The sequence below is a fragment of the Monodelphis domestica genome, chromosome 1 (assembly GCF_027887165.1).
Source record: "Monodelphis domestica isolate mMonDom1 chromosome 1, mMonDom1.pri, whole genome shotgun sequence".
In the NCBI taxonomy this organism is placed as follows: Eukaryota; Metazoa; Chordata; class Mammalia; order Didelphimorphia; family Didelphidae; genus Monodelphis; species Monodelphis domestica.
In genome coordinates, this window is record NC_077227.1 from 315,708,898 (window position 1) to 315,725,950 (window position 17,053).

The 17,053-nt window shown below is 41.4% G+C and overlaps 1 protein-coding gene and 1 long non-coding RNA gene across 2 annotated transcripts in view; one reads left to right on the forward strand and one right to left on the reverse strand.

Moving 5' to 3' along the window:
• The window catches only part of ADSS1 (adenylosuccinate synthase 1), an 83,211-nt gene extending 73,682 nt beyond the window's left edge, over window positions 1-9,529 (reverse strand). The window contains exon 1 of the mRNA XM_001366493.3: window positions 9,053-9,529. Coding sequence (XP_001366530.1) covers window positions 9,053-9,244 — 192 coding nt within the window. The 5' untranslated portion in view covers window positions 9,245-9,529. The remainder of the gene's footprint in view (window positions 1-9,052) is intronic.
• Window positions 1-16,705, forward strand: part of LOC103094860 (uncharacterized) — a 29,244-nt gene extending 12,539 nt beyond the window's left edge. Inside the window, exons 2-3 of the long non-coding RNA XR_008915058.1 lie at window positions 14,228-14,320; window positions 16,298-16,705. This is a non-coding gene — a long non-coding RNA (uncharacterized LOC103094860). The remainder of the gene's footprint in view (window positions 1-14,227; window positions 14,321-16,297) is intronic.
• The last annotated feature ends 348 nt before the right edge of the window (window positions 16,706-17,053 follow it).

The window sequence follows — 17,053 nt, forward strand, 5'->3', positions numbered from 1 at the left end:
TTGTCCACAAAATATTTTAAAAGACTGCTGCATTCCTTGTCAAAATTGAAGTATGCCTGTGGCAGTCATCCGATTTTAGGAGTCTAATAACCTGTCAGGATTTTTTCCCCAAAGAATCTATGCTGATTTGGAGTTATGCCCAAAGAGTTATAAAACTCTGTATACTTTCCGACCCAGCAATACCAGTATTAGGTTTATTTCCAAAAGTGATTAGGGGAGAAAGGGAAAGAACCTATACATTCTAAACTATTTATGGCGGCTCCCTTTGTGGTGGCAAAGAATTGGAATTGAAGGGATTCCCCTCAACTGGGGGGTGGCTAAACAAGCTGTAGCATAGGATTGTGGAATACTACTGTACAGTAAGAAATGACAAGAAGGTTAATGTAAAAAAAAACATGGAAATAAGGGCAGGTAGGAGGCTAAGTTTATTGAGAGTCAGGCCTAGAGACAGGAAATTCTGGGTTCAAATCTGGTCCTTCACACTTCCTAGCTGTGTGATCCTGGGCAAGTCATGGAATCCCCATTAGCTAGCCCTTACCACTCTTCTGTCTTGGAACCAACACACAATATTGAAGGATTTAAAAGAAACAACATTGACAGACCTACATAATATTTTGAAGAATGAAATAAGTGGAACTAAGAGAACATTTTATATAGCATAAGAAATATTGTTTGGTGAGCAATTATGAATGTTCACCCCCAGAGAAAGAACTGACAAATAGAAACAAGCAAGACAAAGTGTTTTATATACATATATCTTTTGGTCAAATGATGCCTTCTCTAGTATGAGGAGGGGAGAGAAGGAGGGAAGGAGTTACCTGGGAATTTTAATGTCATGAACAAGTAAACAAATTTAAAATAAAAAATAATGATACAAATAAAATAATCTATGCTGGTTTTAGATTAATCACTACTTTCCATTTTAAATGCTCACAAACTATCTCTTTAATAGTTTGTTTAGAATTTTGCTGGGAATGAAATAGAACTGCCCTTTCTTCTTTGAAATGCAGAATATGACATTTGTCCATTTCCATTCCTGTAGTAACTCTCCCATTTACTATAGGTTTTCACAGCTAACAACAGTAGCTTGGCATTCATTGCTGCCCATTCTTTCAGTAACTTGGGATACAGATTCTATGGGTCTCATGAATTGAAGTCATCAAGGACAGGACAGCTAGGGTAGTCCTCAGTCATCATCTGACTTATCTTAGCTTTCTTTTTCTTGTCTCCCCTCCCCTGCCCTCCATACTTCCCAGTTGGAATTTAGAGAAATATTTTAAAGCCTAAAAGAGATTTAAGGTTAAAGGAGAAGGGGACAACAGAGGATAAGATGGACAGAGAGTATCATGGGAGCAATGAAAATGAACTTAGACATATCCTGGGAGGTAGTGAGTGTTGGATAGAAGGACCTGGTGTGCAATGGTCCATAGGGTCAAGAACAATTGAACATGACTGAACAACAACAAAAATTATATATGGATGTGTTTTCTTTTTGAGGCTAAGTATACTCAGTTCTTTCAACTGAGGCTTATCTGACAGGGCATTCAAACATTTTGGTTACCCTACTCTGAAGAGGCTGCAGCTGCTCACCATAGCATGCCATTTTGGCCATGGAGCCTGAGATTCTGAAAGTCCATGTTTTATGCTAAAATACAGCTTTTGTTCAGATTTGGGCTCGGGTACTTCCTAGCTGTATGACCCTGGGAAAGTCACTTAACTCCCATTGCCTAGCCCTTACCACTCTTCTGCCTTGAAACCAATATTAAAAAAAAAGAAAGAAAAAGAAAAAATTCCGACTCCTCTGGTAAAAAGGGAGGGTCAAATAATTTTTGTGGATTTTCCAGTTCACCAGAGTTCTACACTCTTAACCCCTGTAATATAGAAGGGATAGTTGTATATATAAAAATTTAGTCTAACAAATACATATCAAATGGGCTTATAGCCATTAGATCTTCAGAAAATTCTCCTCCATCTTCCACAGGATTCTATACAGTTTTTCCAACATACAGTATTACATTTTGTAGCTCAGGATTGCTAGAGCCTACTTTACTCCTGGGAGCCACCAAGGCCACATGACTTAGAATGCCAGGAAAAAGGAATGCACTCTGTTGTGATGATCTCTCTAGTACTAACAAGAGCAAGGTCCTTAGGCTTGCTCCTCCGATCATTCCTCTCTGTAGTTATTCTTCAGTACATGGGGTTCTCTGATAGATCTTTAGCAAGGACAAGGTCCTTGGTTTGACTTCTCCCACAATTCTTCCATTGCTCTGTTTCCACTGGGCATTGGTTCATAAGTGTATATTGTTCTCTCTCCAGATCCTCTGTCTACCCCCTTTCCAGTAAGGTCTGCATATTTCCTCTTATATCTGGAAATAACCCCAGGAGTTTCCTGCAAGTAAGGAGGGAGAACTTTACTTGAACTAGTGGAAAGGGGCTTATCTTCATAGTGATGAAGACGGCACCTTCCATTTCTATAATACCTGAAGGTTTAGAAACACTCTTCTCATAAGATCCCGATTAGTACGACTACTTGTCAAAATCATTTCCCATACTTACACTGAGCACAAAATCTCCAGAGCTGAAAGGGGCTTCCTTTTAATGCCATTCAACTTGTATGTGAACAAAAACCCAAGTTATGCTACTCTGAAATTGTACATCTAGCTTTCTAGCCCCAGCAGCAGACAATCTGTCTTTGATTTGCTTTTCTTCCCCAATATACCTATTCCATCCATTCTGGATGTCTTTAGTGTTTCTCCCCATCTGCCTTACCTCCTAGCAGGAATCTTATAGATGGATGTTAGACAAAAGTTCAGCTTCCAGTACTTAACTCTTTTTTTTTTAATTTTCCAGACATGTTTTTTGTCTTTAAAGAAACCATTTATTCAAATTGATTGTAAACTAAAGGTCAGAGAAAGTGTGTCTAGAATACATAATAGCCAAGAGTGACAGAGCTCTCTCAATGGGGAATGAGGTAACTCAGTACAAGTAAGAAAAGTCCTGGACCTCTCTCAGGGGGTAAATCTAATCTAAATCAGGGGGTTAGTGAGTTCTCTATGCAACCACATCAGTATCTTGAGACCATTCTTCCCTTTTTGTCCTCATTGTAACTTTTTTCCTGCATGTTTTCAAGTAGTTATGTGACACAGTGGAGAGAGCTCTGGACTTAAAACTAGGAAGGCTTGGTTTTGAACCTGCCTCTGACACTTACTGACTGACTGTGTGACTTGGGACAAGTCACTTAATCTTTCTGAGTCTCAGTTTTGTCAGATATAATAAAATGGGGGTAATAATAGTATCTATCTCACAGGGTTGCTGTGAGAATTAAATGAGATAGCATGTCAAGTACCTTGCAAACTTTAAAGTCCTATATAAGTGCTTGCTATTATTTTACTTCGTTGACTTCCTCAGTAGAGTTTCTGTACATAGGATCTTACCCTTTTTCTGTATCCTTTGAAATTGACTCTCCAATGTTAGAAAATTCCTCCCTTTCCTCACTCTGTTCACAATTTCTAAGGTGGAGTTATCACTCCTCACTCCAGTTCTCATCATTGCAGTTCCAGCAAGTAGTTCTTCCTTATCAGTGAGAATCTAGAATTTATTTTCCTCTCACTGGTCCCTTCACCTTTTGAAGGATCAAAAAAGAAACTGGCTGCTCTACTTTGACACAGACAGATAGCTCTAGCAGATATCTAGACTCAAGTCCCTTAGAGAGAGAGTCAAGTGTAGGGAATAGGGAGTCATCTTCAGAGTCAGGGAGATCTTATTTAAATTTTTGCCTTTCACATCCATTGGCTTTGTGAGCCTGAGCAAGTCATTTAACCCTCAGACATATATTGTAGAGGGAATTCCTTCATTCATATGCTCCTTTTGCTAATAAAACGTATCCCTATCACTAATATCTCATTCAAGACTTTTGAGCTCTTTCTCAAAACCCGCAGCTATTTTCTTCTTCTATACAAGTGGTCTGTAGTATATTCCCATAAAAATATTGTTTCTATTTATGCCTCTGTTCATCTTTATCCAAATGACTTTCATATGCTACCCTCCTCTGGTTCTTGGATTTTCTCATATTTGTATATCTATCTTTATTAATATATAATTGTATTTTAGTATGTCTAGTTATTATCTGTCTATCTATTGATCGATCTATCTATCTATCCATCTATACAATATGCCTCTACTTTCCTTTTTGGCTTATCCTAGTTCTTTTGAGTAAGGCACACTCTTCCAGAGCCCTATTTTAGATATAGGACTCATCCCACTCAGTCTTAGTGATATAAGAGAGGGAGAAAGGACTTGCCCAAGGTTATTTTTTTTAAAAAATCCTTACCTTCTGTCTTAGAATCAGTTGATTCCAAGGCAGAAGAGGGATAAGGGCTAGGCAATGGAGGTAAATGACTCATCTAGGGTCACACAGCTAAGAAATGTCTGAGGCCAGGAACTCTCATTTATATGTCTGGCATTATCCACCAAACCACCCAGCTGCCCCCATGACCATGCTATTTTTTAAAGGATTTTTAATGACTCTGAAGTCCTGGGAAGAAAAGAGGAGTTTGTGGAGCTGAAGTGCTAGTATTTTCCTTTCTCCCAGTTCTTGATTGGGACTTTAGAGGAGAGTGGAGGTTACAGAGACAGATCAAGCTGATAAACATTTTAGTCTTTACTATGTGCCAGGCACTTTGCTAAGTGCTAGGAATGCAAAGAAACACAATTGCTGCTATTGTGTTCACTTTCTAATGGGGGAGACAAGATGCATATATACCCAGGATATATTTGTATAAATGGGAGCTTATCCTAGAGGCAAGGCAGGGGGAGGAGAAACCAAAGGGGGAAGGAAGGAAGGAGCAAAGAGCAAACAGTGGGAATGGCTTCTTGGAGAAGGTGGGCTTTTTTAGCTGAGTTTTGACAGAAATCTGGGAAACCAGGAGGCAGAGATGGGGAGAGAAAAACATTCCAGGCATGGAATAGTAGATATGCAGCTGAGATGATGAGAACTGAGAACTGGAATTTAGGTTGACTATTGAGAGATGATTAGTAACTTTGGAGGGAACAATTTTGGCTAAATGATGAGATTGGATGTCATACTGAAGAGAGTTTATAAGGCAATGAGAGAAAAGGAAGTGGAAAGGAAGAACCAATATAGCTAGTGGGATGATAGCTAGTGGGAATGTAAGGAGTTAAAAAAATTTTAGGATGAGAGAAATGTACTTAGGCAACAAGAAAATAGCTGAAAACTGACCATTATTTGAAGTGGGGATGATAGAGGGGGCCATCTGCTGAAGAAGATGGGATGGTTGGGATCAAGGGTGTATGGAAAGAGTTCTTCTTGGCAAGGAGAATGGTTGTGTCTTCATATGAAAAAGAGGTGAAGGAAGAGATAGTAGGGGAAGACATCAGAGTGATGTGAGATATTGAGGGGAGAAGAAGAGAGAACTCTTGGTGAATGGCGTCAATTTTTTCCCCAACTGATAGGGTAAAGGCAGGGGTTACCATGTGAGGTTTGAGGAGATGGTATGAAAATATTTGGTTTAGCTTCTATGGTGAGTTGAACAGTGAATCAATCAGGAAAATGAAAAAGGATTTCCTTGTCCCAGTTGAGATTATATGACATAAATTTTCAGTGGACACACTCAGGATAATGGGGAAAGGCATTCAATTGTAGCATGGGCTTGTTCATCAAGGAGTCAAGGTAGGAAATGGATGAAAAAAGTAACTAGCACAGAGGGGGTGACAGGAAAGAACTGGGGAGTGGAGAAATTGAAGGTTATGATGGAGACAAAGAACAGAATTGGGCAGAAGGAAAGAAAAAATGATAAAATATTATGATCAGATAATGGAATTTCATAGTTCCTGGCTGAACACTTGTGAATGAAGGCAAGACTAAAAGTATGACCATCTCTATTGTGTGGCTGAAATAGGGTGAAGGTCCTGGGAAATAAGTGAGTTGTAGAATTGGGAAACTAGGATGTTAGATGGAATGGTACTAAGTGTGTTAATGTGATCTAACAGAAGGATGGGCAGCTAAGTGGCTCAGTGGATACAATGCCAGACCTGAAGTCTAAGACTTATATCTCAAGTTTAAAACTGAACATGGATACTTACTAGCTGGGTGACCCTAGGCAGGTCACTTAACCCTGTTTGCTTCACTTCCTCATCTATAAAATGAGCTGGAGAGGGACAGCTAGGTTGCTCAGTGGAGAGAGAGTCAGGTCAAGGGTTAGAAGAGTCTAGGCTCAAACCTAGTCTTAGCCGTATGACCCTGGGCAAGTCACTTAACTCCAGTTCCCTAGTCCTTATCACTCATGTCTCAGAACCAATACTTAATATCAATTCTAAGACAGATGGTAAGGATTTTTTAAAAATGAGCAGGAGAAAGAAATAGCAAACTATTCCAGTATCTTTGCCCATAAAACCCCAAATGGGGTCATGAAGAGTGTGACAGAGCTGAAATGACTGAACAGAGTTGAGGTGGAGAGAAAAAATTTGCTGAACTCATTGAGAAAGTAAGGAGAATGTCCTGGGGCTGATAAATAATACCTACACAAAGCTTGACTCAGTGATAAATATGGATTAATGAATCTCAGAAAGAGGAGAAATTACTGGATGATTATGGTGAAGGGACAATGTGGAAAGTAGTAATGGAGATCAAGGACTACTATGACTACACCTCTATATAGCTTGAGTGAAATTGCAACCATTACTGGAAAGGAAGGCCAGCAGGACTGTGCCATCGGTAGGGAGCCAGAACTCAGTGAGAAGAAGATGGAAGGAGTGAGAAAGGAAAAGCCTTAAGATGAAAACAAGTTCATTACCTATAGAACATGCATTCCAGAGAGCAGAGTAGAAGGATCTTGATTGGGACATTAAGGGAGATGAGAAGAAGAGAACTTAGTAGGAAAAAGGGCAGGGTTTTTATGCAGTTTGGAATCACAGGGATGGGAGAGTATGATAGAGTGGGAGTATGCTAACCATTAAGGAATAAATTCTATGGCTTCAGATATGGTTTAGAGAATAGGGCTTTATTTTTAGACCATGGTTTCTGATATTGGTTCACTGGGTTCCTGCCAAAGGATAAATCTCATAAGGTCTTGGAAGAAAGTTTAAGATTCTCCCAAACCTGATTGGTAAGTTTCTACTGTCCCAGTTGTGTGACACTGGGAAAGTCTCTTAGGCCCATTTGCCTAGACTTTGCCCTTCCCTGTCTTAGAGTTGTTACTAAGACAGAAAGTAAGAGTTTTAAAAAGAGAGGTTTCTAAATGGGGAGAAGGAGATATGTGAGATAAATGTTGAAGAGCCCAAAAAACACTGTAATCAAGAAACATTAGAATTAAATCCTGGTTTCTACTTGCCAGTTGTGTAAATTTGGGCAAATCATTTTGTTTGGCTTCTTCATCTATAAAATGAAGATAAATAGTATGTACACTACCTACCTCACAAAAGTCTTTCAGGGAAAGTACTTTGTAAATCTTAAAGTATGCTAGAAAAGTGAATTGTTATTGCAGGGTGTGGCAAACTGAATTTAACATTTTAATATAAGGTAGCAGCTAGGTGGCTTAGGGGATAGAGAGGTCCTGGGTTCCAATTTGACCTCAAACTCTTAATAGCTGTATGACCTTGGGCAAATCACTTAGTTCAGTTTGCCTCAATTTCCTCTTATGTAGAATGAGTTAGACAAGGAGATGGAAAACCACTCTAGTAAATCAATTCAAATGCCACCAGTTCCACGAAGTCTACTCCATTATCTCCAAGTGAAAGTGGTATCTCCATTCATTTTAATCACTCCTTTGTATTTATCTTATAGGATCATTCAGAACTGGAAGAGATCTTGGAGTCCAAACCCTGCATTTTACAAATGATGAAACTAAGGAACAGAGAGATTAAATAACTTACTCTAGGGTCACACACTATATTAAAGTATACCAAGCAAGATTTGAATGCAGGTCTTCCTGACTCTAGATCCAATTCACTATACCACTTATTTATCTAATCCCCTTTATATAACAGTTATTTGTGTGGTGATAAGGTCCTGGAAAGGAAAGTCTGTCATATTCCTAGCATTTAGCAGAAAGATATGTTCAAAAAATGTTGCTTGAATTGCTAAACTGTCACTCCAATTTCCCAGTTAAGGAAACTGAGGCATCATAGATTTAGAACTGAATCTTAAGAGTCATCTAATAAAGTCTTCTTGTTTCAGATGGAGAAATTGGGGTGAAAGAGATTGATTAATTTGCCCAAGTTCACATAGTAAGTAAGGAACAAAGCCAAGATTCAACCTAGGTCCTCTGACTCTAAATCAAGTGGGTGTAGAAGGAAGAGAAGGGAAGGCAGAGATACCTGACACTAGGCACTATCCCAGCCCCCTCTCCTCCTCCACCTCCCCCACCTCAGGATCTGGTGTCCACAGCTGAGTAGCTTGTGTGGCTTTTGTTTATTTATAGCTCAGCCTTGTACCCCACCCCCTCAGCCTAGTCCCTCTCTTTTGCCCCCAAGGGACCAGAGTTACTCTTGAAGGGGCTGGGGGATACTCCTGCAGGGCTTCGACTATCTCCAGTCTACCTCCATCCATAGAGGGTTGTCCTGGGGAAAGGGGAGGGAGACATTCTGCACCCAACTAGCTTCAAAAGTCTGTAAGAGCCTCTGAGGGGGAAGAGTGTAGGGGAAGGGGAGTGAGGCCATTCTCAGGGGTCTTTGTAAGGCAGGAAAAGTTTGCAAAGCTTCTTGAGGAGAGATGTATTCCCGAGTTCCAAGGCACATTTGGGGGCCTCCTGGGAGGAATGGAGATGAGGGTCCTAAGGCAGGGGTTCCCAAGGGTCTGAAGTAGGGTGGGGATAGGGATTTCAAAGGTCTCTTGGGAGGTCTAGGAAGGTTGTGGGGTCCCAGGTATTGGAATGGGGTCGGGAAGGGGGGTGGAGGTGGTCGGAGGGGAGGAGCTGGTTTCCAGTGGTTAGAAGCCATCAAGAGGAGTTATTGCCTCTCCCACCCCCATCCGCCTTCCTGTCCCCAGATCTCTGGGGTAGGTCTCGGCCCCTCTAGCCCTCTGGCGTGCACGCACCTGGCAGCGGCAGATGACGTCGGCGTCGGTGGCCAGCAGGTCCACTACCTTGCCCTTGCCCTCGTCCCCCCACTGTGCGCCCAGCACCACGGTCACCCTGGAGCCCACGGCTGTTGCTTCCTGCTGAAGCCTCCCGCGCTTCACGCCCCCGGGGCCGGTTGGCCGCTCATTGGGGGCCCGAGGCCCGGACATCTTCCCGCTGGCGCCACTGGGCTCCTCCTCTGAACTCTGCTCTACTGCCGCTGCCTGGGTGCTGTCCCTGCGCCCCGAGGTCCCAGCGTCCGGACCATTAAATGGAGCCGGGGACTCCGGGAGGGGGCGGTGACGTCATGTCGATAACTTCCCGGGAGGGGCGGGGGTTGGGGAGAGCCCTTTGGCAGAGTCAGGGCGCACTGACCGGCAGGGCAGCAGGGAGCACTGAGAGTGGACAGCGGGCATTGGAGATCGGTGCGAAACTCCTCTCCCGGGCAACCAAGCGAACTGGGAAGGGAAACTCAGCTCCAATCTGGACTTTTCTGCGGTGACCTTCCTAGTCTTTCGTTTCGTCCTCAGTATACAGAGGGGCTTGGAGTAAATTATCCCCTAGTGCGCTCAGAGCTGCCCAGGTCCCCGGGATCTCAGGCAGGGGGCTAATGAGTGATTAAGCTCGGTTACTTATTAGATGGATGCCCTTGGACAAGACTCTTCCCTGTTTTCTCCTCTGTAAAATGAGGGAATTGGTCTCCAAGGTGGCTTACCTCTCTCACATCCCATGATCCTATGGCGCTGGGGCGTCCCTTTCCCCAAGGAAAGTGCAGAAAGGTAACTGGAGGGACTGAAGGGCAGTCCTCATGTAACAGGCTCAGCTTAGAACCCTATGTGTCTGCAAAGGTTGACACAATTTCCCCTCACCCTGGTTTTCTTTATAAATTTGGCTCTCCCTCTGATCTACTCCACCAGCTTTTACTTGCATGTGAGGATTGGGTTCCCCCCAGAGGCAACTATTCTCAGTGAGGACTGAATGCACTATGGGCAGTGCCCAGTGCTGGGCTCTGGGGATACAAGGATGGAATTCAACAAACATCTGTGTGCACAGTGAAGGGCATTTTGCTAGGGTCACATAGATAAAGCCCAAATAGCCATTAGTCCAAACCTCAGGGAGCTTACAATCTACTGAGGGTGGGGGTGGGGGAGGAACATTCAAATTAAATAAAAATATATACATAGTTTCAAAGTAATTTCAATAGGAAGAGAGAAAGTGCTAATTACTAGAGGATGAGGCTCAATCAAAGAAGGGCAGCCCTAGTCCCTGAGGAGCTTATAGTCTAAGAGGGCTATGTAATACCAGGGAGAATGTGATTGGGCCAGAGATCTATTTCAATGGGGAGAATCAAGGAAAACTTCATGGGGGAAATAGCACCAGAGTGAAGGACCTTAAAAAAAGGAAGGAGCTTCAGTGGAATAAAGGCAGTGAGATGGAAGAGGATTTACAGCTCAGAGGCATTCCTTTGGATGTATAGAGTAAGTAGTCTGGTTTTGTCTGGAATGTTTTGTACATGAAGGAGGAGTAATTTGAGACGACTGGACAAGTAGATTGGAGTTGCATGTCCGTGGTTGAGTTTATATTTGATTTGGTAGGCCATTGGAAGCCACAAAGGTTTTTGAGTAGAGGAGTAATATGAGAGCAGAACATTAAGAAGTAATGGGAGAATGGGGGGCAGTTAGATGGTTCAGTGGATAGAGAGGTCATGGGGGCTTCAAATCTGGTCTCATATACTTCCTAGCTGTGTGACCCTGGGCAAATCATTTAACCCCCATTGAGAGAGAGAGAGAGAGAGAGAGAGAGAGAGAGAGAGAGAGAGAGAGAGAGAGAGAGACACGGAGGGAGGGAGGGAGACATGGAAATGGTAGTTTCTGAGGTCAAATGCAGGCCCAGATGAATTCCTAGCTGCATGGCTCTGTATAAGTCATTTGACCTCAATTGCCTAGCCTTTATCTCTCTCCTAACTTAGAAATGATACTTAGTAATGATTCTAAGGCAGAAAGAAAGGGTGTTTTAAAAAGTAATTTGAGTAGCATGTAGATGATTAATTGGAGAAAGTGAGATTGGATGCTAGGATATCAATTAGAAAGCTGTTATGAGACACCTCAGCACTTTGAAGTAGGGTCCATATTAGTGTGGCTGCAGTGAGAAGGGAGAGGAGACATGTATAAAGAACAATGTTGAGGAAGGATTCAGAAGATTTGCTGCTTGATTAGATATGTGTGAGGAGAAAGGAAGAGTCAAAAATAACTCTAGCTTAAATGTTGGAGAAGATTGCAGTGTCTACAAAAGAAAAAGTTGGGAGAAAAGGCAGATTTGGGGAATGGAAAGGATGGATTTAGTTCTTGACTTGTTGACTTTGAAACACCAATGGAAGACGGAGGTGGTCATGAAGACTTAGATATATAGATTTGGGAATTAATGAGATTACCAAGGGAGAGAGTATAAAGAGAAAGAAGATTCAGGACAGAACCTTGGAAGACCCTTACAGCAAAAGGGAGAAAAAAGTTTGGACCAGGTTAAACTGAGTCAGGAGATCCAGTTATTAAACTTTCAGAGTGAACATTTACATTTCAGAAATTGGCAAATGCCCCCAAACAGGGCTTGATTTGTTATTTTGCTAGTTGTCTGGACTTAATAAAGTAGTAGCGAAAATGTTAATAACTCAGATTAAATTGAAAAATGCATCCTACATACTTTTTTTTAGAGCAAGTTTTTAACCTTGACCAGCACAACATACCTGAGAACTATGGAAGTGCAGTGTCATGTAAGTCAAGGAATAATGACCATAGCTCATATTTGGATGGCATTTTCATGTTTACAAAGCACTTTTTCTCTCCACAGTTCTGTGAAAGGGGTAAAGAAGGATTATTCCCAATTTTACAAATGAGGAAGCTGAAAGGGGAAGGGATTTATTCTTGATCACATAAGAGTTAGATCCTGACCCTGAACCCAGATTTCTTGCCTCTTGTGATTGTTATTGTTCACTGGTTTCTCAGTTGTGTCTGACTCTTCATGACCTCATTTGAGTTGTTTTTTTTTGTTATTTGTGTTTTTCTTCCTTTGGCAAAGATAGTAGAGTGGTTTGACAACTCCTTCTCCAGTGGATTTTACAAATAAGGAAACTGAGGCAAATGGGGTTAAGTGACTTGTCCAGGGGCACCCAGCTAGTAAGTGTCTGAAGCCAGATTTAAACTCTTCCTGACCCTAATTAGGTTTTTCTTTTTTTTAAAAACCCTTCCCTTCCATCTTAGAATCAATTGTGTGTATTGGTTCTAAGGCAGAAGAGTGGTAAGGGCTAGGCAGTAAGTGTTAAGTGACTTGCCCAGGGTCACACAGTTAGGAAGTATCTGAGGCCAGATTTGAACCTAGGATCTCCCATCTTTAGACCTCAATCCATAGGGCTACCTCGCTATCCCCCAACTGGTTTTTCTTGTCAGAGATACTGAAGTGTTTTGCCATTTTCTCCTTCCTTTTATAGATGAGGGAACTAAGGCAAATAGGGTTAAGTGACTTGCTCAGAGTCATACAACTAGTAGGTTTCATTTGATCTCACAAAGATGAGTCTTTCTGACTTAATCTCTTTCCATGAAACCCCTTTCTTCAGCTCATTTATGCCTTTATATAATAAGTTCATCTTATAAATTATCTACTCCAACCCCTTCTTTTACAGTTTAGGAATCCAAGGCCTACAGACCCACAGGACGTGGGTGACTCACTCAGGGTTAGCAGAACCAATATGAAGGTGCTATGATTTCCTAATCTAGCTTTCTTTTACATATTATCTGGGCCTCATAGATTTTATAAGCTAATTGCAATTTTTAATTTAATTTAACAATGAGTATGTTACAGACAAAAGAGTGGTTGCCATAAACTGTGACTGTGAAAATGTGGGTTTCAAGACTGTGAATTGCCCAAACTGTAAATTTTTAGCATCTTGATTTTATATCAAAAATAAGTGGTTGCCATGGGAAAAATTCCCAAATATGAAATACCCAAGTCAGCTGGGTTTTATGGAGATTTTAATTAATATAAATGAAGAAACTAAAGAAAGGGAGAGAGACAGAGTAAGAGGAAATAATAGGAAAAGGCTAGGGCTTAGGCCAATGGCCTAGGCCTTTCTCTTTAAGAGATAAACTAAGTCAGTCTTTAATCACTTCTTTCCAAGCAAAACTCTAGTGTTCAGAGAGACCCTCCAGTTCAACTAAGTTCAATCACTGAGAGACCCCGCTACTCCAACTAGTCCAAGCTCCAACTCAGCCACCAAAGCTGAACTAACTCGAATTACCTGTGAACTGGTTCAGACAGCTCCTTTTAAAGAGAAATTTCTCTTATGTCACCTCCCCTAAATTTTCACATCTACCAATCACAGTAGATGTTTTCCAAAGGACTGACCATTCTTTTTTTTTTTAAACCCTTACCTTCCTTCTTGGAGTCAATACTGTGTATTGGCTCCAAGGCAGAAGAGTGGTAAGGGCTGGGCAATAGGGGTCAAGTGACTTTCCCAGGGTCACACAGCTGGGAAGTGTCTGAGGTCAGATTTGAACCTAGGACCTCCCATATCTAGGCCTGACTCTCAATCCACTGAGCTACCCAGCTGCCCCCTGACCATTCTTAATTCACATCTTGTTATCACCTTCTTAATTCACATCTTGTTATCACCTTCTCTGGGTAGACTAAAACTCCTGAGTATTTCACATCTCTTTGCTAAGCTTGCCCTTTTAGTGATTAATTTGACCTTCATAGGTACAAGCACCCTTTTGTATTAGATCTAAAAACAGACCTAGCTTAAGGGCTTTTGCCTTACTATAAGTATGAGTTAAGTACTTTTCATTGTTCAGTAAGGAGTTTTACAACTTTATCTTCCCCTAAGGTATGCCTAAGTATGGGTGGAGTAATTTTAAAGTTCCCAAATACATTCTGATCAAGTACCTCTATTGTTTAGGTGGGGAATAGCCTTAACCAAATGTTTTAAGGTAGAATTTGAGCAGTTTTAAGATTCACAAGTACTGGGCTAGGGACTGGGACTCTATTTTTAAAAAATAGAGATGATCAACCCAATTCCTTAGGAAGTAATGAACCTTTATTTGGGACTGAAGCAGAGTTGCATATAGTCAACAGTCTCTTTCTGTCTTCCATTCATCAAAATCCAGTGGCAAGACCAAAGTCAGGACAACTAGTGATGATTGAAGAGGTTAAGAGAAAATTGAGCTGAACCTTGAAGAAAGCTATGGATTCCTGTAGAGGTAAGATGGAGAGAGTATAGTCCAGCCATGGGGAACAGTGTAAAAATGGCAAATTACTCCAGTATCTTTTCCAAGAAAACCCCAAAAGGATTTTTTTTTCATGACTGAAAAAAGGTTGAAACAACAACAACCAACAAGACATCGAGGCAAAGATATCCAGTAGGATGTTGTTGGCTTTGACAGTCATTTTCAATGAGATGATAATTGAACCCTGGGAAACTGGTGAGATCCATAAGAGAAAAAGTATGAAGATAAAAGGGAACAGGACTCAGGCTGGAGCCTTAGGGGGGCACTCGAGGTTTATGGGTGGGAGATCGGTGATAAGCCAGCAAAGGAAGTGGAAGAGGAGCCATATAGACAGAAGAAGAACCAAGAGAAAACATGTCATGGAACCAAGGGAAGAGAGAACCGGCAGGGAGATAGCACAATCAACAGTGTTCAAAGCTGCTGAGGGATCATTTAATGTGATTCAGTTAAATATTGATTAAGCATTTAATATGTGCAGTGCCTTAGGTTGGAATGCTGAAGCTTAAACAGACATACAAACACAGTCTGTGCCCTCAAGGAGGCCTATCTAACAGGGGCATATGACATGCACAATATCTATATCTACAATAAAAAGTGGAAAGGGCGAAGGAAAAGCCCAGACAAAAAACTCTAGGAAAATTAGAAGAGCGAGAGATTACTTTCAATTGGGAGGATAAGGGTAAGTTTCATGGAGGAGCTGATAGCTGAGATGGGCCTTGAAAGGAGAGAAGGATTTTGACAGGCAGAGATGCTAAGGGAATGTGTTTCAGGCATGGGGGATTGGTCCTCAACACTGCTCTAGGCTAGGAAGGCAAGGTGAGATCAGGGAAGTGTCTGCAGTTCTAGCTAGCTGGAACGTGGAGGTGAGGAGAGTGAAATGTCTGGAAAGATAGGCTGGAACCAGATTAGGCCTAAAAGTAATGTGATAGACTTTTCTTCATGTTGAGTCTGTCTCAATATTTTCCTTTTCCTAAACATGCCTTGAGTCACTAGAGGGGCTGACCCTTTGTATTTACATAGCACATTCCTCATACCTAGAAAGAATTTCTTCTCACATCTATCTTTCAGATTCCCTCCTTTCTAGGCTCTTCTCAAGTGCTACATCCCCTGTGAAGCCTTCTCTTAACCTCTTCCCCCCTACCCTGTTCCATACATTTCTAAACTTCATTATCTGGTATTCCCTTCACTCCCTTGTCTTCCTACCTTGTATATATGTATCTGTGTCCTTTTGCTGATACCCCTTCCACATATCTTCCAGTAGAATGTAAACTCAAGAACCGAGATTTAAGTCTCTGTCTTGTATTTATTCTCTCTCTGTCGCTCCTTTAATGGTAATTTCTGAGCAGATGACTCAAAGAAATATATATATATATTTTTTTTTCTTTCTACCTTTCTACCGAACTTTCCTATTTCTGTATACCAGTCTTTTAGTCCCCTAGTAGGAACGTTGGTACTATTTCAAATTCTCACTCTCCCTAGTCTCATGTATCCAATCAGTAACCAAATCTTGCCATTTTTATTCCCACAGTGTCCATCACCTTAGTTTAGGACCTTATCAGTTTTCATGTCTACTATTTCAATTCTGTAGATCTCAATTCTCTTTGCTACTTTAATCTATCCTCTGTACAGCTGCCAGAATGATTTCCCTTAAGCACAAATTGTGCCATTATCTCTCTTATTTTCCTTTTTTTTTAACCTTTCCTTCAATCTTAGAAACCACTCTTCTTAGAACCAATGCACAGTTGTGTATTGGTTCTAAGAAGAGTGGTAAGGGCTAGGCAATGGGGGTTTAAGTGACTTGCCCAGGGTCACACAGCTGGGAAGTGTCTGAGGTCAGATTTGAACCCAGGACCTCCTGTTTCTGGGCCTGACTCTCAATCCACTGAGCCACCTAGCTGCTGTCCTCACTCTTCTTTTCACTAAATTTCTGTGGCTCCCTATTGTCTCTAGGATCAAATGTAAACTCTACTGTTTGGCTTCTAAAGTCCTTCACAAAGCAAGTCTCCAAGACCATCAAGGACTCATGATGAAAATGTTCTCTACCACCAAAGAAGGAATTGTTGGAATCTGAGTGTAGATTAAAGCATGCCATTTTCCTCTTTATTTCCTTCATGAAATTTCTATTGCATGTATAATAGATGTCTTCTATCATAACATGAGGAAAATGGAAATATGTATTGCATGAAAGTATGGGTATAACCTCTATCAGTCTATTTACTGTCCTAGAAAGGGTAGGGAAGGGTAGGGAAGGAGAAAATCAGAATTTCAAAATGTCAGAAAACACTTATCAAAAATTGTTTCTACCTGTAACAGAAAAAAATAAAAAGAATATTGGAGAAAAATAAAGTCCTTTACAAACTGGCCTCGACCTATCTTTCTAGCTTCATTAAATATTACTTCTTCACACAGTCTCTGGGTCCCTCCCACACAGCATGCCATCTCTGTCTGTCTCCTACGTTTCCACGCACTTTCTTCTCATCCCTACTGTAGAGGAGTTCTCACTTCAAGATACTGCTCAAGTGCCCTACTATAAAGGCTTTTTTGACTTCCCCCAACTGCTAGTGTCCTTCCATGACTCCTTTGCATTTAACTATCCTGTATGTTTTATTCTGATTCTATTTTCTCCCCTGTATATGTATATATTGTTTTCCTTTGATGCAATGTAAATTCCTTGAGGGTGGTATCTCCAGGACCTACCACAAGAGC